Source organism: Ciconia boyciana, chromosome 2, assembly GCF_034638445.1.
Source record: "Ciconia boyciana chromosome 2, ASM3463844v1, whole genome shotgun sequence".
NCBI classification, from domain to species: domain Eukaryota; kingdom Metazoa; phylum Chordata; class Aves; order Ciconiiformes; family Ciconiidae; genus Ciconia; species Ciconia boyciana.
Genome location: NC_132935.1, coordinates 159,934,307 through 159,961,410, shown reverse-complemented (window position 1 = coordinate 159,961,410; position 27,104 = coordinate 159,934,307). Strand labels below are relative to the sequence as shown.

The 27,104-nt window shown below is 42.0% G+C and overlaps 1 protein-coding gene across 1 annotated transcript in view; it reads right to left on the bottom strand.

Moving 5' to 3' along the window:
• The window catches only part of PAXIP1 (PAX interacting protein 1), a 38,522-nt gene extending 24,556 nt beyond the window's left edge, over positions 1 to 13,966 (bottom strand). Inside the window, exons 1-4 of the mRNA XM_072854722.1 lie at positions 13,596 to 13,966; positions 7,843 to 7,977; positions 5,837 to 5,880; positions 902 to 965 (exon numbers count right to left, since the gene is read on the bottom strand). Of these exons, the coding sequence (XP_072710823.1) occupies positions 902 to 965; positions 5,837 to 5,880; positions 7,843 to 7,977; positions 13,596 to 13,682 (330 nt within the window). The 5' untranslated portion in view covers positions 13,683 to 13,966. The remainder of the gene's footprint in view (positions 1 to 901; positions 966 to 5,836; positions 5,881 to 7,842; positions 7,978 to 13,595) is intronic.
• Between the last annotated feature and the right edge of the window lie 13,138 nt (positions 13,967 to 27,104).

Sequence of the window (27,104 nt, the reverse complement as noted above, 5' to 3'; positions counted from 1 at the left end):
TCACTTTTAAACACTAAATTAGCATGAAAGTTACAGAGCAAAAAGGGTGACAAAGAGATGCAACAACAAAGACATTAAATGATCATTTTTAACCTACACAGAGAAAAAGAAAACAGTCTTCACTCCTGTAAAACCCAACACTAATATATCACCTTCCAAAAGATAAAAAAGTTAGTGATCAAGCAAACAAGAATTATTTATCTTAGACAACCTGTTTAAATTCATTAAACAGATTTTTAACAAGTAGACCAAATTAATAGCCTGTGTAAACACATGAAGTGTTTATTTCTAACAATTTATGTCACAGCAATGTCCCCCTCCCCTGCCAAGAAAGCCACATGTATTTAAGCCATTACCATTCAGAGTTATTGACAGTATTACAGGAATAATTTGTTAAAAAGTCTAAAGCACATATATGCATATACTCCATTAGCACCTAGGGCCTTATCCTGTCCATCTGTACACACACACTGGTCACCAACAGGCTACTCACAGATCTATAGAGGTAGCTATGAACACCAGCAACTGAAGCATCACCTTTCCACTTACTTTAGTCACTGGCACCCTTAAGGTTTCAGTGCATATGTAGGTAAAACACGTTGACTGAATATTGTGTTAATGCAGAAATAGAAGAATAGGAGCAAAGACTTTATAGTCTAGTGTACTCTGCATTTTAGAATCACCATACAGCTGAATAAAAGATAAATCACTGATTGAATGTTCACAGTTTGAAATGTTCATGCCCTCATTTTCAGTGAAAAACTGGTTTAGGTGATAATTCACCTAACACACAGAAAAAAAGTCATAGTACAACAGAAAGACTGGTATCCCTCCTCAAAAAAACAAAGCATCGCACACATATTGTACATTGGAGCAGACTGAAATATGGTTCACTTCTTACCTGAGAGAGACAGGCAGTGACTCCAAAAAAGATCTGACACGATTCTGGAGAAAAGCCATTTACGCTGGAAAGCAGGTGTCAAGGATGCAAAATAATTTAAATGAGAGTTTCCTGAGGGACATTAGGAGGAAATTAAATAGTTTGCATAGTACAGTGTATCTCCTAAGATATTATCAAGTATTTGACCATTCAAAAACTTTTATCTTTAAAAGCATGTTGTCTGTTTCCAATTCAAGTTGTATGTGTCAGGAAAAAACTGAGGTGCAAACTGGATCAGGACACCTCCAAATATTATGACTGATTTTGGTAACATTACAAACTTGCCTGTTCCCAGAACATCTCCCTCAGCCCATCTCAGGATGCTAAACACAGCAAGTTTAGCTTATAGGAATCAAGTCATTACCAAGAGCTTCCTTTCATTATCAAGTGCTTATGTTCCATGTTTAAAAATACAGGAGAATCTGAAGAAAAAACTTTTGCTACAGTCAGCAACAGACAACATAGAAGGAATATGATGCACAAGAAATTTGCTAAAACAAGTCAGACCAAGAAAAGTGCGTTTTTCTAAAATAAAAGGTAATAGCAGACACCTGTAGAAAGTCACAGTGCCTTTTTTGCACACTTATTTAAAAAGATGGCAATCTGGTGGATGACTTCATTTAAAACCAGTAAGAAATAAAAGCACAGTGTCAAAAAAAAAAAAAAAAAAGGTTAGAAAGTAATACAGAAGCCAGAGGTTTCAAAAATGGCAAAGTCTGGTAACCAAACAGTAGAATTTTTGGTTGAAGACATCTTTTGGAACCTAACCTGCCCTCTGCCATTTCACAAAGACTGGAAAAGTAGAAACAGCTTCCTAGCTTACAGCATGGTTATTAAGTTCACAAAAGGCACTGAACAACAAACATATCAAGGGACAAGTTCATATATCAAGAAAAACGGCAAACCAAACAAAGTATTAGACAGATTATCTGCAAACAGTAGTAGGCAAGTCACTATAAACAAGTATCAAATCTTCTGCAGCTGATTTTTTCCTACTGAGGTGTAACACTGCATTGGAAGCTGGCTAGGCAACAGATGGGGGGGGGTGTAGGAGCTACTGTGAAACACAAACAGAAAACATCACACTGGGATGTAAAAACAGAAACACAGCCTGAAACTAACACAAAGTTTTCCACCATGCTTTCAAAATTCAACAAGATCTCTGGTAGCAATGCGTATTTGTTTTCAGATGCATGAAAGAGACAGATAAATGAATCAGTATGCACAGTATGCGAAAAAGAGCAGTGAGAATTTCTACAGACCTAGTAAATACAACTTACAAGAGGAAACTGAAAGACCAGAATTGATGTGTTTAAGAAGCTAAGACAACACATCTTCAAACCCTTTAAAGGCTGCCAAATGAAAAGAGAAGTAATTTGTTCTCCCTGTTCAGAGTGTCTCAGATAAATCAAAACAGGGTTAGACTGCAGCACGGTAATGGGGTTAAACTCTAGCAACACAATAGTGAGGCACTGTAAGGTGACTGGGGAGACTATGAAATCTCCACTACAGGAGGGGCTTTGTGAAACAGAAAAGAACAGTTTGACAGAAGTGACCTGGGAAAGACAGACGGACCAGCTGACTTCTGTAACTCCCCTCCCTTTTGTACACTTTCATATGATTTGGTGTTTAAGATACAGGCACACCTTGTTGGAAAAAAGGGCTACAGAAACGGATGTGCATTGTTTTACAAATACACACAGAGATTTTCGGAATGAAACAAAATTACTTTGACCATGCTGTTGACAGATGCATCAGCAATACTTAAATTTTGAGAGCCAGAAGAGACAACACACAGCAAGCTGACAACAAAGCCCAGAGCACTTTAAAACTTAAGAATAGATTACTGCCATTATCCAGAATACTCCAAGAAGTTCAAGTCTGACGAATGTCCTAAATTTCACTGTGTTGCTCAGTATCTCTTTTAGGCAGAGATTCAGTACTGGATCTTTCAAAAGCATACAGTTGTCTACTCCCTGCCTTAACATCCGCTCCTAGCACATAAAGCAGCAACAGCTCAGTATTTAACTTTTAAGAGGTCCATCAGCTTGACTGCAGCTTGCACTCTCTAAAGAATAGGAGTGAAATAGGCCCTCTTAGAACAGTTACAAGCAGCACAACAATAAGGTTACAAGTGGATCTGGAAAACAAAAAAGAGGGAATGCAACAAAACTCACTTTTTTTTCCCCCCTCCCAACAACAAAAATTCAGAAGTGCTCTGACCCTCTTTCATCTGTACAAGACCATGGAAAAATAATCCTTCCTCATTCTTGCTTTTGCTGCTATCAAGAGAATTAAGAAAGAAATTACCAACCCTCTTTATGGCATTATACCTGAGGTTTTCACACACGAAACCCTATCTCCTTCTTCAGGAAGGCTGCTTCCAGATTCATTTTTCAGTTACTTCCCTTCAACTGCAGGTTAGTCAGATTTTGCTAACATCAGTTAGCAGTGAACAGGAGAACACTCTGCCTTCTGAAGTTCCCCCTGATGAAAACAACTTTCACAGTGGAATGTTAAAATGTATTTATAAGAAACAGGCAAAATTATTACGCTTCTATATTGCATTAAATCGTTCCACATTAAACTTCACCTTTAACAACTGACAGGCAAATGCCCATCAAATGTACCGGAATTAGTAAAGCAAACATAAAATCTTTAAAGCTCTTATTAGATCCATGTATCTAACTGACAAAAGATGTTTCTAGGACTTGCTTATTCACTAAATTCAGTGACAACTTTGAGTATTGCATCTCCAAATTAAAACATAAACAAGAGACAAAAATGCAAAATCTCAAACTTCTGCCTAAATAGGGTCCAAAACCAATCAACTGGAAAAAGTAAGCTATTCCTTTTAACTAAATCTTTTTCATTATGGTACTACCTAAAAGCCTGACGAAAGGCCGGATGCCACTGCACTAGAAGTCGTAAAGGCTGAAACAGAACACAGTTAAGACTTAACAACCCATTTTAGTGAGCACTACAAGGCTCAAAATAAAATCTAAAAACACCAGGTTCTAAGGACATGACGTGCTAGAAAGAATGAAGTCAAAGGTCCAAGGACACATTTATTGCTGACAGGTGTACAAAACGTCCTTCTTCCACGCAACCCAAGAATATGATACTACTGAGACCTGGTCTTTTCATTTGGCCATTCCTATATACCCACAATAAAGACTTCTGAGCAATAGCCATTTAGGACTACATTCACACATTTATTGCCACAATTTAGTTATGGACTGCATCTCTCAATGGTTTTATCTGTTGATTTCTCTTCTGGGTATGTAGTAACATCAGCTCTTAGAGCATCCCTTTAAAAACCCGTGGTTTCAGACGGAAGACCAATTTTCTAATAGCACAACTTCTCCTTGGGAAAGAACACTGATAATGCAATGCTAGATTACTTAGCCTGAAAATGTAGCTAATTCCAAGCTATTTTATTATTTTTTCAACCAGTCCTCAGGAACAAGGAGAAGGTTTACAGACGTGTGACATAAGCAACCGTACACTCCCATCCTGATGATGAAAGGATGATAAACACATTTATTATTTCCAGATGCAACACACAAAAATCACCAGCCTAGATCACAGTAGCTCTGCTAATTTGGGTTTTGCCATGTAATGGTTGGTGCATTTCTTCTGTTTGGAAGCCAAGTCATTCATGGAAAACTTTCTTCTGCTTAGGTCAGACAACTATCCATGACTGTGGCAAGTGTTTCACACTAACTGCTGAATCCTATCCAATGTGCTGATTATCGTGATCAAAACAGCTGCAGAGACCTCACTATATCATTTTATCTGATGAATTCAGTGCTTTCTCTTCCTACAGTTCACTCCGAACTGAATTCTCTTGGGGAAGTAGAGAATATACAGGCTATTTCCAAAATAGTCGAGACACAGCAAGATGCAAAGGTACATACCATGAAATACTGGATATAAAACACGAATTATGAATCACTGAAGCACATTAAGACCTGAATTCCTAATACAAACTCCTGGATTCTTGCATCTACCACCTCTTGTTTTCCATTATAGACACGACCACCTGCTAACCTCATTCCAAAATGAGCTCTCATACCTGACAGCATACCTCCCTAGTCCTGGCATTGTTTGTTGTAATCATCTGCTCGTATCTGTACTGAAATGTATTGCTCTGCTTCAGCTTTTCCATATACAGAATCTTTATCATGAATGGTCTGAGAAAAACATGCATTAATTTTTTTCTATAATAATTGTCACCATTGTCACTATTGTCACCATTTCTATGATTCAAAGAAAAAATTGAGGGGAACATAAATGAAGATGAAACAGTAATAACTGACAAGAGGAGGAAGGAATATGCCATCCCTATGCAAGAATATATACTCCAAACAAGTTAAGAAACATAAATCTAGCCAAACATGAACAACAAGGGTCTACCAAAGGCAAGGACAGACTATCCCAAAAATGGGAATACTAACACTATCTGTTAATAAAGTGTTATTTATAATACAGTGTTGATATGAGTTATTGCGTATTTATCCCTTACTTAATTCCGCTTCTAGAAAAGGCAGAATAGGCCATTCTACTCTGAACCAACATTTGCCCACTTAATGCACTCCAGTGTTTCTCCTGGATCCTCACAGTTAATTATCAACTTCCAGTTAAAATGTTTTGAGTGCATTTGATGGCAGTTTTCTTGCAAGTGCCTATTAAGCATCCAAAATAGCCAGAGGGGCAGGAAAACTGAAGTAAGACAAAGAAACTCCAAGCATGCTGCAATCTTGGCAAGCAAAACACATCCTATCATTTTAAAAATTTAAGCTGTACATACTTGAAGCAGTCTTTAATCCCTTGATGGTATCTATTTTAACATGTTTCCTACAGAATTGATTCAAATTTGAACTTAAAGGATACGGCAGAAGAGCTCCACAGCGAACAGACAAGATCACCCAGGAAGGCTGAAAAATAAAACCCACAAGAAATTAAAAACCTTGGTCTGCATGTGTGAAATATGAATTACCTTCCAAGTTCATTCTATAGTCAGTTTCAATATACATCTCCAAGCTTTGAAAGTCTCCAAGCTTTGAAAGTCTACATGTTTCACAGACATTGTACTTAGGCCTTTACAAAAAAGACTGTTCTGATTTATTTGTAAGAGTTAATATAAAGACTGCTCAAAGGTTATGCAGCAATATGGGAGCAAGACCCCTTTCTCTTGTCCTTCTGTTGTGCCAGGAAAACTATTTATTTACAGTATTTATTTATCCTCTCCCTTTTTTGAGTTTTCCATGCTCTAAAAAAAAAATCCCCTACCTTACACTTATCACCAAGGGGTCAGGAACCATAACGTTATACAGAAAGAAGTTTCTAAACACACAGCGATGAGGGCTGCTGAGCACACAGGTGGTGAATCCTAACTGACAGTATTCTAGGACGGTATTCCCCCCTCTGGGAGAGAGGGAGGTGGTGGACAAGGGAAGAGACGTAGGACAGTGGTCCCGATACAGCATATACGGAAGAAAGGGGAAAGAGTGGCATTACATTCAGTATGAAATTACTTTTCCTCAAAAAAACAAACAAATATATTGTGGTAACTACGTATATGGTGTCCCAAATCTTGCTATTCTCTCTCCCTTAGAAAAAGGCATAAAAAATAATGAACTAAAACAGTCTAATTCATAATTCCTCAATCCTCTACAAAAAGATTGGGAGATTTTCCTCCCTCAAGTTTTCCTCTTCCTTATTCTCTATGCTTTTTCTCTCGATAACAAGCTACCTTTGCCTCTGACTTCCATTCCCTTAATACTTAGTCTAATCTTCTTGATTACAGATCATGCTGTGAGGTTTTCAGGTCAAACTAGGTGACATTACTGAAAGACTTGTTCTCGTTTGGCAAACGAAAGAGTTTATCTAGTAGCAGTTATAAAGAAAATTAAATTATTTAAGTAAATGGCATTAGAAAGCAGAAAGCACTGTTACGACACTGATGTCCTTCCTTCACATGAGAATGGCAGCAGTCTTCTTGTTTATAAGATTAAAATTATGCCACAGAACACTTCAGAAAAAGGAACTAAAAATTAATCAGCACACCCACTATAACCATAAGGTCTCTAGGCTCAGCACCTTTTATTTTTTTGAATTAATTCATGCTTCTACACCATCAGGTGAACTCTCATGATATAAGCTATCAAAATTCTCTACTGCCACCTGCAACCATATGGAAAAAATAGCCCAAAATCACATACCCAAAGGTATTGGCAGTGAAATACTAGTGGTTTTTCTTCTAATCACTCTCATGACTTGCAGAGTGACAAGTTCACATTTTCAAACATGAAGCCCAGAATCTTTCACGGGAAAAATAACCCAGTATTGCAAAATGGTAATTCCAGTAGGAGTAAGGAAAAAAAAAAATGTAAAACTAAAATCAAGAGAAAAACATCTATTTTTATACATGTTCCTATTGTTTAAAATTAGCGTAGCACACATATGCAGAATCAACAATATCATTTTGCACCTTGCCAATTATATGCGCTTTAAAAAACCCCTCAGCAGTCTATTTATTCTAAACTGAGGTTTTCCATTGCCAGAAGCTTGTAAGAACCTTCCCATCAGAAACATTTCTAAAGTACAGCTAATACAACGCCATCTCACAGATGACCAAAGGAAGAATCTGGAAACAACCAAAACAAAACAGAAAACAAAAAAAAGCCCAAACCACTGACAGATACAGAGCAACAAGAGAATGAAGAGAACAGAATTATAAAACAAGTCTATCGGTCACAATAAAAGTTTGTGTAACAAGAATAAAAAATTTTTAAAGATATGTTTCATTTGGTCATCATCTAAACATGAACATTTTCTGTTATAATAATGAAGTATCCACATCAGTACTTTGACAATATCATGGATGAGTCATTCACCTTTACCACAGGGAGATCAAAAACTTCACGAGATTCTCCAACTTCTGGATTGTCCCCATCTTCTGAAATAATATGTGAAGCCAGTGCATTGTAAGAAACTTCCTTTGCTTTCCCAGCTTTCAGAAGTTGAATAACCTAAAGCCAAAAGAGAACAGGGAGAATTCAACAATTTTTAGCACCTTTTATTTGAGAAAAACGTTAATGCAAGAACACACTAACACATGAGAGGAATGAATACGACCTCCTCTCTTGTTTGTTCTCCTGTTAAGTGGCTAGCACTCTTTCCGCAGTGGCCAAATACATCCCATTTAAAAGCTGATTACCGATGGTTTACAGCTCTGCCATATTTTAATCATACAAGTTGAAGATTTACTTTCCAAAATAATTCAGGCTGGGGCAGAAATGTGGAAAGTGTCAACATTTTTCCAAAACATATATTCCTCAAAAAACATCTCAAAGTAATTTTCTCTCAGGCTGGGGAAGAAAACCCTTCTCCTCAGTGTTTGTTTTTGTATATGGTAGCTTTGGAAGCATTTGCATATACTTTAAAAGAAGACCTTGAATTTTAAAAAAAGGTAACCCAATGGTTACCTTAGAAAAGGTAATATCATGACTGTACACTGCAGTCTTCATAGGAATTCTTCCAGATTTGGCCAGTTATTTACTTGAATAGAGAACAAAAAAAAAAGATGTTCATGCGTTTTCTGTAAATGTTCATTTAACAGCTAAGAAAAGAATTCCACCTTCACCAAACGCATTTGGTTCCAGTATTTCTAGATCCAATCAATATACCTCATCCAAGAGCGTATGAGTAAGTCTGAAGAAGCCGTCCAGCTGCTCCAAAACAATGCAGCCAGACAGAAGAACCGAGGAGAGAACGTGTCTAATACCCCCTTGGTACTAGAAGGATCTGCAAGCAAAAAAAAGTTGTAACCACACCCTTAAGAAGGGAAAACATTCTAACAAAGAGTTGATGTATTGGGAAAAGAAGTGATGGAGGACAAAGACTGGTTTAGAGAAATAAGAAAGAAAAAAAGTAGGACACATGCCCCCTAAGTTACTACCTTGAAGAGCTGGAATTGAAATGTCTCACTCCATCACTCTGTCCTCAGAAAATGCAAAACATCTCACAAAGCATACCTTGTACCTATTTTTGCAAGGCCCATATAGTGGATGTTGGTTTAAGAGTTCAGCATTCTCTCAGCTCAATTGTAGAGGTCTGTGTGATGAATCCAGCCCTGCCCCCCAAAAGCAGAACTCACTTTTATTTGAATAAAAGTAACAGAGAAGGTAGTGGGGTGTAGAAGGGAGGAAGAGAAACATGTTTTAAAACAATAAGGTCTAGAGTTCAAATATTAAAAATGCCAATTAAGATTATTCTTTCCTTTTCCCTTTTATTATTTGGAAATAGAGTTTCACTTCATAATGATTTTGCAGAACGAAACTGGTATGATGTTCATCCTCCAAAACCTGCTAGGGACAGATGGTCTGTCCCTCCCTCAAAACCTGCTAGGGACACTCCCTTCGTAACAGGACGCTCTCCTCACAACAGTGAACAGCAGAGAGCAAGGCCCTGCATTCATCAAAAAAAATATTAAGTAATTGGTCCTTAAGCAATTACTACCTACCCTGTACCCTGAACAGGACAGAGAAGGCACTGAAAAAGAGCTGATTTCAAAATGTGGCATCGGGCTCTTATAAAGCATCTATGCTAAGCAGAAAAATAAGGATGGAAAAGTCGCCACTCAGTGAGGAGACAATTTTGGCATTTCCTGACCGAAGTACTTGACTTTAAAACTTCATTTAAAAAAAAAAAAAATCAACTTTTTTCTGCAGTGGATGAATATGTGATATTATCAAATTACACAAGAATTACTCTAAAATAACCAAGAAAATTGATCACAAGCTTGCTGTTCTTGCCACCACACAGTCAGGAACAGGAGAGAATATTTCCACTTTACACACCAGTCTCCTAAATCACGGGATACCTTCCTGCATGAAATCCAGAAAACTGCAAGGTAATACAAGATGCTATAATTCCAATGGGAAAAGCTAAATGAAAATAAAGCACTTTTGAAAACAGTAGGTATTTAAGAACAGCTCCACCACACAAGCCCCTTGTCTCACACAGCTCTCCCTGAGTTACAAGCCCCATTCAACTGTTTGTTTAAGGGAAGGCTAAAAACAGGAATGAATGTAATGAAAACTGAGCACCCAAATCTGACAGATAGCATGAGAAAGAAGTTACAACTAATGAGCTAGAACTGTGAATTTTTTTATAGCAAAGCAATGCTGCATTAAAGAGTTCGTGCAAAGAAAGAGTCTACTTATGCAAAAATTTACACTAGTTTCAGGTAGCAAGTTTAAACGCTATAAATACAATAGAGTAACTTCATATGATTATTTAAAGTAGTACGAAAAAGGCTTTTCCTAATTTAGCTCATGCCAACTTCAAAATTCCTCTCAGAACACACGACTTCTTCAGTTTAAGTAGTGCCTAGACTGAAAAGTTGTATTGGCACAATTAAAGAACTCCACCTATACTAGTATCAACCATATACCTGTCACGGGAAAACAAAATGCTGAAAAGCCCTAATATGATCATTGTAAAAATCCTGCACTTTAGGTGTCACCTTAAATCCATTAAATGAAATGTAATTTTTTTGAGCATATAAATTTTATCTTTGTTCTCTCCCACTAAAATCTGTGTTGGAAGAAACAAGAGGAAAAGCTCAAAACTAAGAAGTAAGACAATGGGCATTAAAAAATTGAAATAATAATAAAACAATAAGAAAAAAACAGAAACCAGATATCCTGCTCAAAGTCCTTATGCTGTATTGCATTACTTTTTATCTCTTTCTGTATGAAATACTGGTTTTAACTGGTGTTACCAAAGCATGATGGTTTGGGTTTACATCTTTTAGAAAAGCACGAAAAGCATTTATTAAAAAAAAATAATAGCTGACATCTACTCCTCACCCCCTGTAAGGTGTGAGCAGCCAAGTGCACATCCCAATGGAATGGATTTGAGAGCCAGCAGCCCAATTCTCCCTCATTTGCCAAAGAGCATCTAGGCACAATTCCAGACTTTTGTTTCCCTTCTAGTTCATGCTGCACATGTTTTAATAGGTAGTGGGTATGCAGTTATTCACCTGAATATATTACTTTTTTTTTTTTCTTACTCTTGGATTTGTTTTGATTAGAGTGCTCACTTGTGCTAGGTAGGCCTGTTTTAATATTTATTGAGATAACTGGTTTTCCATGAAACCATTTGGAAACTTACGCTGATCAAAGCGTGCTCCTCCTCAAAAGATGAAGGAGGAAACTTCTTTTCAAAAATCAAGCGAGCATCCATTTGTATATGAAGAAGTAAACAGCGCCAAACACATCTGTATTTTTTGTATTAGTAATGGAACAACATTTCACTATAAGAACTGTTTTTAAAAGCTATTTGTGGAGTTCAATTTAGAATTTCTCCATTCTGTCTCAGTTCAAAACACAACCGGTAAATACCCCTCTTGTTCGGGTTGTTCCCAGGGTACCACAGGGGGCACCTGCAGAAGGGAGGGCAAGGGCACCCACGAAGAACGGGCCCCAAGCTCAGCACAATACACTTCCTCATTCTGACTCGGCTCTGCAGCCCAACCCAGGCAGGACTCTGCCCTCCCCGGTGCCTCGTGCTCCCAAGGGCTCACCAGCGCAGGCACCAGAGCGGACAGGAGCAAGCCCTGGCCTCCGTGTAACGCTGTGCCACACCAGCAAGCCATTCCAGAAACCAGAGCACCGGAGGGAACCATGTTTAAACAGGCCAGCCAAAACAACTCAGATGCACGAGACTTCTCAATTCAGGCATGGCTCATGATGACAAAGTGGCTCAGCAGCTTCCAGCACGACCTGATCTTGGAAGCAGTGTAACTACTTCTGTGCAGTGCTGTGCCTGACCTTATCAACTCCGCCACAGCCACCTTCGGTGTCTGCCTACAACCCAGAGAAGCCACCCAGAAACAGAGGAGCATTTAGTGTACCTAATTTAGAGCAACTCGAAGCCTTAAGACAATGACACTAACTGCTAAGAAGAATAAAACTTAACATAAGAAAGAAAACTAGCTTAAGACCATGCTCATTTACTCACTCTATGGGAATACCGCTGATTGTCTTGCTATACCAACACATAACTAACTACATGCCTTTTGGGACAGTATTTATATGATAAATTATATACACAAGTTCTATTGGTTTTTTGCACTCATCTTCATACACATAATAATATTGCTGCTACAAGTTTTTTTTAAATACAGGAATTGTATTTAAAATATTATTTTAAATACAATTTAAATTGGAGGAATATTTGGAGGAATATTTGGAGGAATTCCTGCAATTGGAGGAAGTGCAGGAATATTCAACCTCTAACACAGTCAAAAATTTTATGCCTAAGGACCTTGGGGTTTTTTTCCCCGCTCTTTAACTATATTCCTAGACTGTATTTCTTTTAGCATATAATCCTATTCCTACGAATAAAAACCACCTCAACAGGTCAGTGCCTACATCCCAACTTCACTTAAAGGCCTACAAGACTCCGTGAATGCCAGGACACACGATTCAAGGAGCCCAATGCTGAACAAAGATGCAACTGCAGCAACTACCAAAGCAGCCCAGACTTCAATTTCAGTGTGAAACATGTAGGAATCTGTTCGCACGAAGGTGCTGTCCTAAAGCTAGATATGGTACACTTTGAACACCTGTCTAATTGGACATGCCACAGAAGCTTTTTTTTTAACCACGTTCACCCAGCATGACTGGGTGTTATTAACTGTAGGGCCAACTTCGTCATCTAGGGTATGGCCCTAGGCCACAGTAGGCCAACCTTGTCATCCAGGGTATCGCCCTAGGCCAGAGGGCTGGATGGTCATTTGTCAGCACCTTCTGCTCCTCGCCTCCTCTGGATCAGGGCAGAGAACACGCAGAGATGACACCTCCAACCACATCAGCACCTCTGTGCACCCAGCGGGTCTGGAAGGTCCTGGGGCAGGCACCAGAGCCCCGGGGCTCCTGGGACGTGCCCTCCTGTGGGGCTCACACCCAGGCGGGAGGGGCGGGGAGCGGCCTGGCGGGCACGTCCGTGTGGGGAGGGAAGAGCCAGCCGAGCCTTCCTTCGCGAAGCCTCCCCGCGCCGAGAGCGGCCTGTCACTGTCCCCGTCCTGAATCCGGACGCAGCGACGGGGCGGGGACGGGCGGGGCTGGGGCTGGCACGGTACGGCGGGACGCCGAGGACGGGAGGGCCGGCGGGGGCTGCGCGCGGCCCTGCGGAGCGCCCCGCGGCCGGGGCGGGGGAGCGGCAGGCGGAGCCCCTGCCCCGCGCGGCGGCCGGCCCGGCCCGGCCCGGGCTGTAACAGGAAGTCCCTTCGCCCGCCCCTCCTCCGCTCAGGCGGCTACGGGGCCTGCGCGCCGGGGCCGCGGGCTCCCATGGCGGGTGGCGGCGCGCTGGCCGCGGGCACGGCCGTTACCGGCCGCTACCCCGCCCCGCCCCCCAACCCCCCTCCCCGCACTCCCTCAGGCGCGCGCGCTCCCCCCCCGCCCGCCTTCCCCGGGAGGCGGCAGGGCGCGTGCTGCGAAGTGGCGCGTGAGCCTCGAGCCCGCGCGGGAAGTGGCGGGGGGGGGGGGAGAGGAGCTGGGCCATGCCACAGTGCCCCCCCCCGGGGGGAGGGGGCAGGAAGGAGCTGAGGGAAGGGGCGAGGGGGAGGGTGACCCGGTACCTTGGGGTCGATGTCTCCCACCACGAAGAACTTGACATCTTTGAACATCTCCTCCGGGACTTTCAGCTCCTCCTCGTCCGCCGACATGGTCCCGGCCGCCAGCACCGCGCCCCCTCCCCGATATCCCCCACGCTCACTGTGGAGAGCGGCCGGGGCCCGGGTCTCCCGTCCCGTCCCCTCCCCCCGCCGAGCCGCCGAACCGCGCGAGCAAGGCGCGCGCTGCGGGACACACCATCCCCCGCCGGGACGCAGGGGAGGTGGAAAGGGGAGGGGAGAGCCGCCCGGACAAAGCGGCTCCCCCCGCCCGATCAGCCACCCCCGCTGCCGCAGGACAGCGCCCGCTCCTGATCCACGGGCGCTATCTCTGCTCCTCCCCCTCTCTCCGAACCGGACCGGGAGCCAGCATCCGGGTCCGACGCTCCCCCCCCCCCCGTACGGAACGCAATGGACTCGCCCCGAACGACAGAGGCGGGCAGCGGGGACACCCGCACCCGCCCATCGGCAAACAGGCGAGGGAAGGGGGGAGGGGAGCGCCCCGCCCTCCAGCCCCGCCTCTCAGGGCCGCCCCAGGCCCCGCCCCGCCGCCCCAGGCCCCGCCCCCCGTCCCGCCGCGGGGGCGACGACGACGATCGCTGCGGGCCCCCTTGGCCGCCGCCGCCCGCTCCTGCCCCGGCTCCGCTTCGCCTGCCCCCTCACCCCGCAGGTGGACACCCCGGCCGGCCCTCACAGGGCCGAGGGGAGCAGGGGGTGACGGCCAACGGCCCTCCCAGATGGCAGGTTTCAGTGTCCCCCCTCAGTCCTGGTCCCCGAGCTGGGCCTTGCGCGGCTCTGAGGGCCCGAGCGCGGCTGGAGCTGCACTCCTCGTACTCAAAGCCACGGGGAAAGCAAGGAGTCAGGCCTGTGGTACTCCCATTTTCTTCGCTATTCCAGGTTTTCGTCTATTAATCGGGGGAGATCAAGCAACAGCCAGCGACTTGCCACTGCAAGCAGTGACAGACAATACACTCTATATACTGGATACGCTGTACACAAGTTACATTTTGCAGTCCAGTATCAAGCCATTTTTTCAATTCATCAGGAACCTTTCAGAATCCAATCCTTTCCCAAAAAAAACCACGTTAGCCCTTCCAGCTGGGAGTGTCTGCAAAGCCAATAGGCGTAATACGTATTCCAGCATCCAACTCATTAATGAACATACTGACTACTACCGAAATCAGACATTTCTCTCAAAAGCCTACTCAAAGCATCCTTCTATGTTGATAGTAAACCATTCAAACCTAGAGGGGGATGTATCTTACCTAACTTTAGATAACTGATCAGAAAACAGAAATCATCACTTTACCTTCATATAAATTACCTTTATAGTCAACAGAGAGAAATGAGCACTTTCAGAGCCTGATTCATCTGGCGTATTTTAAACATCTGTGCATTGTCAGATAAATCTTGCCCCTGCATTATGCTTTCCAAAGGAGTTTTGGACCCCTCATAATGCTTCTGCATGGACAATATTTCCCTCCCATACTTAAGAGCGATGTTACGAGATGACATCAAAGGGCTTACTCATATAAAAATACAAGACACCTATTGTTTGCCTCCTAGCTACAAGGCCTGTCACACTTTCTCAGGAGAACATTGGATTTCTTTAACCTGTTATTCTTGAAACATAGCTGGTAGAGACTATTAATCTGTTTACAAGCAACTTATTATTTATCCAGTATTTTGGGGGGAGTTTAAGTGAAATTTGTAGTATACAAGTTCCTAACTTCCTTCTCGTCCTTTTTCAAGGAAGGTGCTTCATCTGCCTTTCTCCTGGTCTCCTGGATCTCCACATGACATCTACCCCTTGCTACTCCAGCTATGTAAGAAATACCCAACATATCACCTGTTCTTTTCCTACTACAGAAAGAGATCTTACCCTTTGGTTGCAGGTTTTATTGTATTGCCCCCCAATTACAATTTACTTTTTTAGTGAAAACCAAGGTAAAAAGTCCTTAAACTTTTATATGGTACACTTTTTTTCACAGTACAGGAAAAAAAGTAGAAATAACCATCTCCATTTAAATCTGTTTATCCCTTTCATTCAATAATTCATATTCTCATCTCACTTTCTATCTTTTCTAATAATTCTTGTTTAGGGTCATTTTCTTCTGCCCCAAGTATTTCCTGGACTGTCTTTGTAAAACACTTCTCTGAGCCTTGCCTTCCTTTATAGCCGCTGTCCGGGCCCCCCAAGTCCAGCCCTTGCTTTTTTTGTTCCATAATTTTCACTCCTTCTAACTCCATTTTTGATCCACTTTGACTTCTTCCCACTAAATTAGAACTACTTTTACCACAATCTTCATTCACCTGCAGCAAAATATTTTTCTTATTCTTCTTGATCTATCAGATATCATTAACACTATTGCTTCCCGAGTTTCCTTTCCTTTTGGATTTCAGTGCCTCTGTAATCACCTGCATCTTCCAGCACTGGTAATTCTCACCTCTTTCCTTTCACAAGTATCGCTGTCTCTCAGGTTTCTGTTCCACATTTTTCTCTTGAGTTCTTTTCATTATGTCATTCATTACTTGTCTTCATCTTCTTTCTCAGTGTGACTGCTAAATTGCCCCTTCTCACAAGAGTACTTTCCTTATATCTAATCTCATAAGCTATTGCATATTCCCACTCCACACAAAGAAAACCAAAGTGATTTGTCCTCTTGATTTCTCTGCTCAGCCTATTTTCTTTGTTACACTAATGAGTTCCCCTGGACTTCCTATCCTTTGGATTTACCATAGCCACATTATTTTTAGTTCTTCGTACAACTCCAGGATTACAAGTATTTCAAATCAGGCGCTATGCTAATACTGACAAAGAAGCATAATGCAAACAACCAGCACACTTTGAATGTGATTTTTAATAATAATGTCCCTTCCCAAATCTTCAGATGAAATTGTGCTATTGCAGCATCAGGTGGGGCCACTTTGGATCTTCTGTTTGTTCAGCTAGTCAAATCAGAAGAATATGAGATACATTTGGTATTTAAATCCCAACAATTTGAAAATTCTCTAAATATATCACATATTAGCAATACAAGGTCAGATTACTACGTTAAATCACTGAAATTCATTGCAAAAGCAGGTTTCCACAAAAACATACCCATTAATAAGGTGTCAACCTTAACCAGAATTGTTCTTTTGGACTAATTATGACAAAAATCCAAGAATAAAGTTTAATTCCATCCACAGTATGTAAGTATAATGCAATGTGGAAAAAAAAAGAGAGGTTAAGAATTAACTAAAATAGCTTTACCAAAAGAAAATGATTTTATAAATTCAGTCCTGGAAAGCAAAGATAAAGTTGTTGGGGCCCTGACCTGGGATGTGGGACATGGACATTTGGGTCTGTCCCTCTCTTCCTGAATGGAGTAAAAGCAACTTCACTGAGGCACAAGGTAGGTATGGCTGCTGGATGCCTACATCCTCTCTAAGTTCTTTAACCACAGAGCTTTTGATAAAAATGGGAAGAATGAGGCCCTCACATCCTCCTTCCACCAAATGAATAAGCCCTGAAAGCAGCTCCTGACAGAGGCCCGTAGCTGTGCCTGGTGAAAGAAGGACTTGGAAAATTTTGCCTGAGCTCGAGTAGATGTCAGGTAGGTAACCAGCTGTGCGGCACAGCCAAAGCAAAGGCATTTCTATATGTGCCATGAAACAATGCGCAGCAGCATGTCCATAGAAACCTTGCCTGGTAGAAGTTTAGACACCTAACAGTTCTAGTGTTAGGTGTCTACACTGAGAAGTAATTTTGTAATCTCAGTATTGGATTTAGCATCACATAGAGTGGCTGTTGTATTATCAGCAGTGATACTCATCTTCTCACACGGAAGCACCTTTTTTTTATCCACAGTTTTGTTGGCTTCAAGATGACCACTCCCAGGAGAAAAGACTACTCACATGAGTCACAAATTCTTCCCCTTAATTATCTTCTAAATAAGCAGTAGAATTAAATTAACTTATTTTTTACTTCTTTATGTATTTCATGAGTCACCTGTCAACAAGTTCTTTAAATTCTAGTAATTAGACTATTTCTAACAAAAATTAATAGCTCCAATTTCTGCATCGTGTGTGTGATCTAGTTTATGAACCTGTGCTGGTTTTGGCTGGGACAGAGTTAATTTTCTTCACAGTAGCTAGTATGGGGCTATGGTTTGGATTTCTGCTGAAAACAGTGATGATCACCCAGGGATGTTTTCATTACTGCTGAGCAGTGCTTACACAGAGTCAAGGCCTTTTCTGCTCCTCACCCCACCCCACCAGCGAGGAGGCTGGGGGTGCACAAGAAGCTGGGAGGGGACACGGCCGGGACAGCTGACCCCAACTGCCCAAAGGGCTATTCCATACCATATGGCGTCATGCTCAGCATAGAAAGCTGGGGGAAGAAGAAGGAAGGAGGGGACGTTCGGAGTGATGGCGTTTGTCTTCCCAAGTAACCGTTACGCGTGATGGAGCCCTGCTTTCCTGGAGATGGCTGAACACCTGCCTGCCCATGGGAAGCAGTGAAGGAATTCCTTGTTTTGCTTTGCTTGCATGTGCGGCTTTTGCTTTACCTATTAAACTGTCTTTATCTCAACCCACGAGTTTTCTCAATTTTACACTTCTGCTTCTCTCCCCCATCCCACCATGGGGGAGTGAGCGAGCGGCTGTGTGGGGCTTAGTTGCCAGCTGGGGTTAAACCACAACAGAACCATAAGAACAGAAAACTAGACTGAAAAAGTATGTTATTGAACAAGAAAAATATCCCCTGCATTTGCCAGAAATAAATTCTCACAGGTCAGCACACAGAGCTGTCTGACGCTCTGTACCACCAACTGGCGTGGGGCTGCAGCCTCAGGGCTCATATGTCCAGATGCCAGCAACTGGGAAGACTGGGATCGAGGGGCCAGCTACTGGGCAGAATTGAGTGTCTGAGAGCATCTGCTGGAGGGACCTATGTTATATACGTATATATTTTCACTAGTGGACTTCCATACTGTCCAGCCAGAGGGGGAGCAGGATAAGGCCATTGGTGCTGTCCATGTTGGTGTGAGTGCTCTGAGTGTGTCTGTGATGTTGTGGCTGGCCATGTATATATATATGTATGTAGTGTATATGTGTGCTTCTCTGTGTGTGCCAGCTGGGAGTATGTTCAGCCTCGCTACTGCTTGGACCTGGAGACACAGAGCAGCAGCAGCCTTGTCTCTCTTGGGCTATAGGATCCGGAATGATACATTTTCTTCTAACAGTATTCATTCTCCCCATTCATTTCATCCTCTTTCGGAAGGGTTTGCAGTGTTTCCCTGTCACATCACTGGACTTGTGCCCATCTCGTAACATAGGATGCTCAGTCACATGGTGGGATGCTCGTGTGTCAAGCCAAGCGACTGTCCTGTCAGTAGGTCTGATCACAACACACAGGGATGAGACTAGTTCAGAGGAACTTAACTCTTGCAGAGGTGCTGAGCACATGGCAGAACCTTAATCTACCCAAGAAACACCCAAGATTGGACTCTTACTTTAAGTACCGTCTCTGCTCTGATGCCCCCGCAACAGTGTAATTGCATGGGAGCAACCACTCGCAGAGATCAATTATGCCTGAATACGAGTTTATTTCTGGGTGTAGTTACTCTAGTGAATAGACTGAACAGAGATTGTGCACATCACCATAGCCCACAATGATCTGAACAGCACGTTATCTGTACTACAAACACACCAAGCACAGTATCTAATGTGTCTTAACTATAAGAGTTCTGTACATAGAAGTTTATGACCACATTTCCAGAAAAGCTGTAAAGCGATCTTTATTTTGCAATGGGTGTTGCTTGCACATAGTGAAAGCCCACTGAGTTGACAAGATTTGTGCAGACAATTAGTCTTTGCTTACATAAATGCCTTATTTGTGTGCACAAATGATTATATGAAAAATTCATATGCACCTACAATATCATATTTAGGCATAATTGCTTGTGAAAAAACAACAGTTTGGTTTTTTTCTTGCAGTTAATTAAATTCAGAGCTTAGATTAAATTGTACATTTGTTTTACTCCAGTGAACAGAAGACTTTCCGAGTCCTTTGTTAATAATACATACTCATTTGGTAGCAGCTGGCTCTCTAGAAGTTAGCTTTCCAATAAAATATATCTTCACAAAGTACCCAATTTTTTACAGAAAGCTGATGTTAGTTTCAATGTGTCTGGAAAGTTGTTGAGAAGTCACAGAAGGCATGCTTCCTGCATTATCACCACACCGATTTCTTAACGTGAATAAGAATCTAGTTTTATAATCTGAACCAAAATATGCAAAACAGGTACACAGAGGGCTCTGCTTTGGCTTGAACTGTCTATGCATTTTTCTTCTTTCCTTCAGTGGGACTACTTGCAATGGCAAATATGAATTATAATTAAAAACTTTCTTTTTATCTGTACTGCAACACTGAATCCTAAAAGGCTCTCTTGGAACTGATAGTTTCATTTTCAGTTCTCTTGCAGTTCCAGAACTGCACTGAGAAGGCCTTGTCATTTGCTTGACAGTTTTCTTTTTTAGTATAATAGTTACAAAATGCTTTGCAAGTGCCAAGTAACAAGGTGTACCTTTACTATAACTGTGCATAAATGAGCAGGGGAGGAGAATGCTCTCATTAGCACATGTAACGTAAGGGCATTTTTTATCAGAAGTGAGACATAGTATTAAAGGAGGAGATCTACTCCTTTCTATTACCTGCTAAGGAATGTGTCTGGCATATTAGCCCACAAGGAAAGGTGAATGAGATGTTTTGTGTTACACTGCAAGGATAAAAAACCAGCCTTAAGCTGCAGCTGGGTATGCCTTTATTAAAATATAGCTGGCGGGGCGGTACATAGTGTAATTGCACTAGTTACACTTGTCTAAAGCCACTCCTGCTCCCAGATCTTCTCTAACAAGTGTAACATAGCACCACATGTTACAGGGCTTGCTTGAAGCAGGTCTACTGGGTGGGCTGCATAGTAGTTTTTAACCAATGAAGGAATTAATTACGAGAGACTGATATGCAGACTGATGCAGGGCTCTTCAAAACTGCAGAGTCTCCACACATAGAGCTGAAAGGAGCTGCCAGCATGGATGGGGGAGAGCAGAAGGAATCCCTAGTTAATCCCTCTCCTTTAAAACGGCCAGTGGTAACATCTACACAACCTTCCCGATACCTTGTTCTAGTGTTGTAAAAATTCCTTATGGTTAGAAAGTCCTCCCTAAGATCTCATCTAAATCTTCTGTTCTGTAAATGAGGCTGATTCTTTCTTTCTATCTTTCCCTCAGACTACCAATAACCCTCTCTATATAAATTTTCTAGATACATACATACATACTTATATATATAAAATACATATGTATAACGTTGTAATACTTTCTTAACGAGTTCTGGACCTGATTGTAATGCACCAGGAAAGAAGAATGCAAGTCCTCCCAGTGCTCTGGGCAAGAACAAATAATTTGCCACAAATAAAATGTGATACTATAATTTATAGGCTCCATTCTTTGCACCTCAGGAGAAGTCTTTGCTTCTGCTCCTGCTAAGGTACCTACCAATTTCTGTATATTTTCTGAGTTTGAGAAAAAATGTTTGTGAAATGTGGTGGGTAATTATCCCTGTAGCCCTTCTTTGCAGCCTGTCAAGATTTCCTTCATTTACAGGCTTTCCATTTGGGTAAATGAGTATCAGCCAAACAGTGGAGAATGGAAATTTCCCTTTAAGCCTGGGCTATCATTCATGCAGGCTTGAAAAAAAGTTAATGAAACCTGGAGTTACTAAAATGAGTTTTTCTAGAACGGAACAAACTTGGCATTATTTGTGCCAAATCTTTATTATGTCATTCAAAGGATGCTAATACTTGTATTTAATTTTACATTATTAATGCATAAATGCAGAAAAAGGCAACTGAAGTTGGTGGCGTTCCAAAGCATGTTACAGAACAGTGTGAAGACTCAGCCTGGGTACTTCTCTGAGATGATCTCCATTATTCATTGATGGCTTTGTGTTTATGAGTAGACTAAAACCCCTAAATTTGTGCTGATAAAATCTTTACATCACATCGCTCTCTTTCTGTATGTTGTCCAGAAAGTTAAATGTTTGTTTTACTCATCCAGAAAGAGGAATGGACAGAAGACACTTGCCCGAGGATGTGGCATCGCATCACAGCTGTGCTATTCTGTTGGCTCACTGCTGCTTCTAAGAGGGGCAGGTTTCCTCCCTCCTCTCCCTGGCAGCCCGGTCGGTCAGTCGGTCGGTCGGTCGGTTGGTTGGTTGGTTTTTGCCACACTTCTGTGGCTCCTCTCGAATAGGTTGTGACTCTTATCTGACCAACATGGAGCCAAACTCACTGAAAGCTAATCATATGGTCTAGCTCCTTGAGCCTGGATTTATGCAAGGCCTGAAGCAGCATGAAGGAGAGGTCCATGCTGCTGAGATGGGAGGAGTTGTCTGCTGCTAACTTAGATCCTCCAACCTGCAATCTCACTCAAGTTGACTTACTTAAACCACCCCAAAACTTCCCCTAGTTCTGGTCGCTCATTTCTGCCTCTGCATTTTTTTCGGCACTGTGCTCACACAAAAGTTTCAGTGCCTCGGAGGTGACCCACACTGATCTTGCTGAGAATAGCCTACTAAAAATGGTTGGCTTTTCCGCAGGTCATTTTCCTGACTCCGTTAACTCGGTGCTGGCTCGGCGCGGGCAGCGACTCGGGGTTCGTGGAGTGGGAGACGGAGGGCAGCAGCTACACAAGCCCGTCTGTCCGCTTGTGCTGCCAGAGAAATTCGTATGTAGCCATGGGGTCTTAGTGCTAAAACCAATGAAAAATATTTCTGCCAGGAAGCTTTCCCTGGCTGACATAAATTCACAGCAACTCCATCATCTTCGGAGCAGTTCCTCCAACTTACAGAGTGTATGGCCAGAAGGGAACTTAGATTAACCTTTCACATGGAGCACAGGGCCAGAACTGATCGCTCCGTTGTTTTTCTCTAAAAACAGCCCCAGTCTGGGAGCACATTTCTGCTTTATGGCCTTCCCAAATGCTGAAGCCTAGAGCAGCATTTTCAGGGTAGCCAAAAGACACATGCCTGCACATCCTTAAACATAGACACAGAGGTATACATACTTATACATACATACATACAGAGAAGCTGATTGCATTTGTCACACATTTGTGGTTGCAGCTTTGGGAGGCTCCCAGTACTTACACGTAGGTGTTACTGTACTATGCAGACAAGTAGTTATTGTTGCCGGGTTGGACTCCCACTTTCTTTTTCTGTGGAAGGAACCTGATTTCTCTTTCTCACGTATTTTCAAATGAAACGAAGAACTTACACTGACATTCTTGAAAAATATGTTCTGATAGCATTCTGGTAACAGCCTTGAGGCCAGAAGAAACCAGTAGGTCTTCTGGTCAGCCTTTCTTATAATTTGCCTTTAAATTTCATCCAAAATACTCTTGCTCTGAGCTGAGTATCTTGAGTGGCTGGTTAGTCAAAGTGGAACTTCCTGAAAGATACTGAATGTTATCTGAAGACATCAAGAGATGAAGAATCCACTGCTGCTCTTCGTTGATCAATAATTTTAACATGACCTTGGAGCCAGCTTAATTAATGAGAGATTGATATCTAGAACTCTCTGCCTCTTCAGTATGCCAAGCAGAAAACATTATGAAGTAACACATTTGTTACTTAAGTCCCTAATTGTCTGCCACTCTTCAATGCAAAAAAAAATTAGAATTATTGATTGGGTATCTCGAGTAAGTCTGTTTTAATGATCTCAACTACTCAGTACTTACCAGGAGTTGGGATTCAAAGAAACAGGTCTCACTGTCAAGACTTCTCTCTTTAGAGCTACGCTCAGGACGAATGCAGGCATACTGCTTATACTCTCAGCCCAGTCCTGGCTCTAACTCTCTTTTTTTGCTTCCAGGAGGCTTTCAGGGAAAGAAAGGCTCTCTAAGTCCCTAAATGTTCTGGTTACTTGAAAGATACGCTCTGTGATATGCTGAAGCTCCCTCAATGTGAACAAATAGTTCTCTGAACCAAGAAAGCCTACAATCGATTTATGTCTCAGGGTCCAATTCCTCTGTGAACTGGCTGAGGCCAAATAAGGTTGAAGCTCACAGTGTGGCTCCTTCAGTGTCTAGTAAGGTCTTTCACCCCTACCATATCCCTGATGCCTCTACGGCCCGGTCAGATATGGTTGAAACTGCCCAGGAATTGGAGAAAAGAGACAACTGCCATAGCACACGCAAGAAAACGTGATCGTATTGAACCCCTCCGGGACACCAGACTACAAAGAAGCTGCCTCTTTTGGTTTTGGTCTACTAGAGCCTGAACTTGTTAGCTCTCAAATGTGCTTAAAGGACCGTCCCCCTCCTTCGTCACTGAGGCTTCTGCTATATTTATGTCAATGTTGGTCATTTTTAATCTATGACACTGTGTGGTAGACACTCACAGATACAGGTTTAACCTTCAAATAAGCCACTGAAAACTTCTCTGAGTTTATTTAGAGCTTGATGAGTTCCCTATATAAATTAGAGCAGCCTCAGGGTCCCAGGACTTGCCAAGGCTGAATTCTCAGTGTTGCAAATGGAAGAAATCATGGCATGAGGCAGCAAGCACCAAAGCTGTAATGATCTTCCTTCAGGGTGTCAATTACATTTGCTGTTTGCCTTATGGCACACGTAGGTGATTACAGTGTGAAGGCCAGGATACATTTGTTTAATGTATCCTTGAACTCTATTACATTTTCCACTCATCTTGCTAGAGCCTTATCTTCAATTACACTCCTTTCCATGTGCCCCAAGCTGTTCTTTGTTACCAGACCAACCTGACCCTCTTGTATCCAAAATGTCAGTGAATTAAATCAAATTTTTATACTTTTCAACTTGAACAGTTATCTCACGATGCACATAACAAACAGATAATGAGATCTGCATTTTATTAGACACAGTGGTGCTTACTGATGTTTAACTATTAGGCAGAACCATTTTGCTGCTCACAGTTACAATTACATTATTTTTCTCCGTGGCTGGATAGCTGTCAATTGATTTAACTCATTCTAAATGTGTAGTATAGTGTTTTCCTTAGTGTTGCTTGCACTCAGAGAATTGGATACATTTCTATTCTTTTTTCCTAAAAGGGAAGGGACATTTCCATAGTTACATTTGTCTACAGTCTAAGCTTTTTGCCTCCTATATTTTGTGACAATTTTCCCAAGCTCTGTCTCTGAGTCAGGGATGCTCCAAAATCACATTCTTAGCTTTAAGCACATCCTTAAACACGCTCATTTTGATAAGACTAAAGCACATACTTGAAATTAAACACAGTCGTGAATGAGGATGCATTCCTGAAATAAGTCCATGTAAAAAATGACCCACTGGGCACGTTCCAATGGCTAACATATACACCATCTAGTTGTAGTGCTCTACACATTTTATGCTTTATATGTACCTGCTTATAATTTATGATTCATACAGTGCTCATAACAATTGAATGATAAAAGCACCAAACTGGATCTAATCAATGCAAATATTTAGGTCCACCGCAGGACACATAAAGATCTGCCCTCCCCAGAAGAGCCTAGCTACCACGTGGCTCTCCTACGTGCCGCGAGTCGACTCACGCATTCATAAATAATCCAGTTGGTAAATACCAAAAGGTTACATATCCTCACTGTTTTTGTGTGCGCACTCCCTTCTGGCAAGGGAAGGAAGAGAGCAATGCGGGGAGGTGAATCTCACTCTCTTTACGTTAAGCTAACAAGAACAGAAGCATATATGTCATCGTTTACTGTATCTCAATTTGCAGAGGGTAATTTCTCATAATAGGCTGACTTGATTGCTTACTGAACATACCTTGGAGACTGGTCTTTCTTTTGTACAGCAAAAGCTCACCCATGTCTCTCTTCACTCTGAAGGATAAAGGATATAAAAGCTACTATAGGAGTATTATTATTCAGATAAAGAAAAGAAAGCTTGATTCAGATAGGGATGTCTTTCTGAGATTTAGTAAGCAGTCCAGAGGATTTAGATATCTACATTGTAGACATTTCAATTTTATTTAAAAAATCTTATTACATTTTTAAATAATAATCCTCCTGGAAATGAATGGAAGAGATGCACCCAGAGCCATAGATTGCTTAAGAAAATCTATTTCCTCACCTATTTCACTGATGCTCACAGAAAGCAGCTGCAATAAATTTTTATAATAAACGCTAGGCATATCGATGGCTAACTCTGTTTACACAACCCAAGCCCTTGCACTAAACCTCACCTGTGTAAAATAGTCCAGCTGGGTGTTTATCAGTAATTGTTTGCAAGATGCACCCTAATGAACGCCCTGTGGTTCTCCATGACCACAGTGGGTGCTCTTTTGTAACACTTGTCATTAATCTGAGGCTGTGATGCAGTGTTTAATGGGGCATGCCTCTCACTGGGCAGGAGGGATTATCTGGGGCAAGCACATCAGGATTTATGGTTCCTTACAGTCACAGCTGTCATAAAAACAGAAAAGCTGCAAGAAAACCTCCTTGAAACGGAGAACGTGCACTGTGGCAGAGACCATTTGTCTTTGTGCCTCTTCCTCACAATGAATCAAGCCCTGGACTCCACTTACAGACTCCTGTCGAGGTGTGGCCATGCTGCAGAAGGGATGATGGCAGGAGAAGGACAGAGCACCGGCAGCCAGCCTGGCTGGAGTGCGAGCAAAACAGGAGGGATGGGGAGTACGTGTGTGTGGGCAGCTCTGCAAGACAGGGAATAGCGCTAGGAGTCAAGCCTAGGGGACAGGAGATGTTGTATGTGTGAATGTTGGATGAAAGGCTTTAAAACATGAAAATGTTAAGTGGTTTTTTTCTCATTTTTCTATTGAATTATTGGTCGTGGTTACAAAATTGCATTTATAACCCTACTGTCAAGTCAGCTGCTAGTGGTGATGTTTTAAAAGCTGACCATGTTAACTATTCTAGCGTTCAATAAAGCTTAGAAGAAAGGAGAGGCATAAGCATACAGTGAAGATGGTGAAATGTGTGGAGGAGGAAGGACACTGACAGTCTGCACAGAAAGCTCCGAAGAGGTATCAGGTCAGATGAGGAGTCCTTTTATAAAACATAGTGATTTCTTTGTTTCCGAAATGAGATTCAGCTTTTAAAGTAATACATGAGCCATCTTCTGTGCAGATGGACAATACCTTCTTTAATGAAGACACCCCATGAAGTATGCTCATATGAGACCCTGAATAATTCAGTGGTATCAAAATAGAAGATTTTTACTAAATTTACACTGAAATTGGGAAGTCACCTTTTTGGTTCCTTTAGCAGTTGAGTTCAAACCCACTGGGATACAGTCGAAACCTGGAAGTAGAAGGTAACCACAGAAGAGGTAGAAAAAGGAACTACGGAAAATGAATTTACAGAAGCCACCAGCTTAACAAGGCCAGCCAGGTCCCTTGCCTTTCAGGCCACATACTAAAATCTCCGCAGGGAC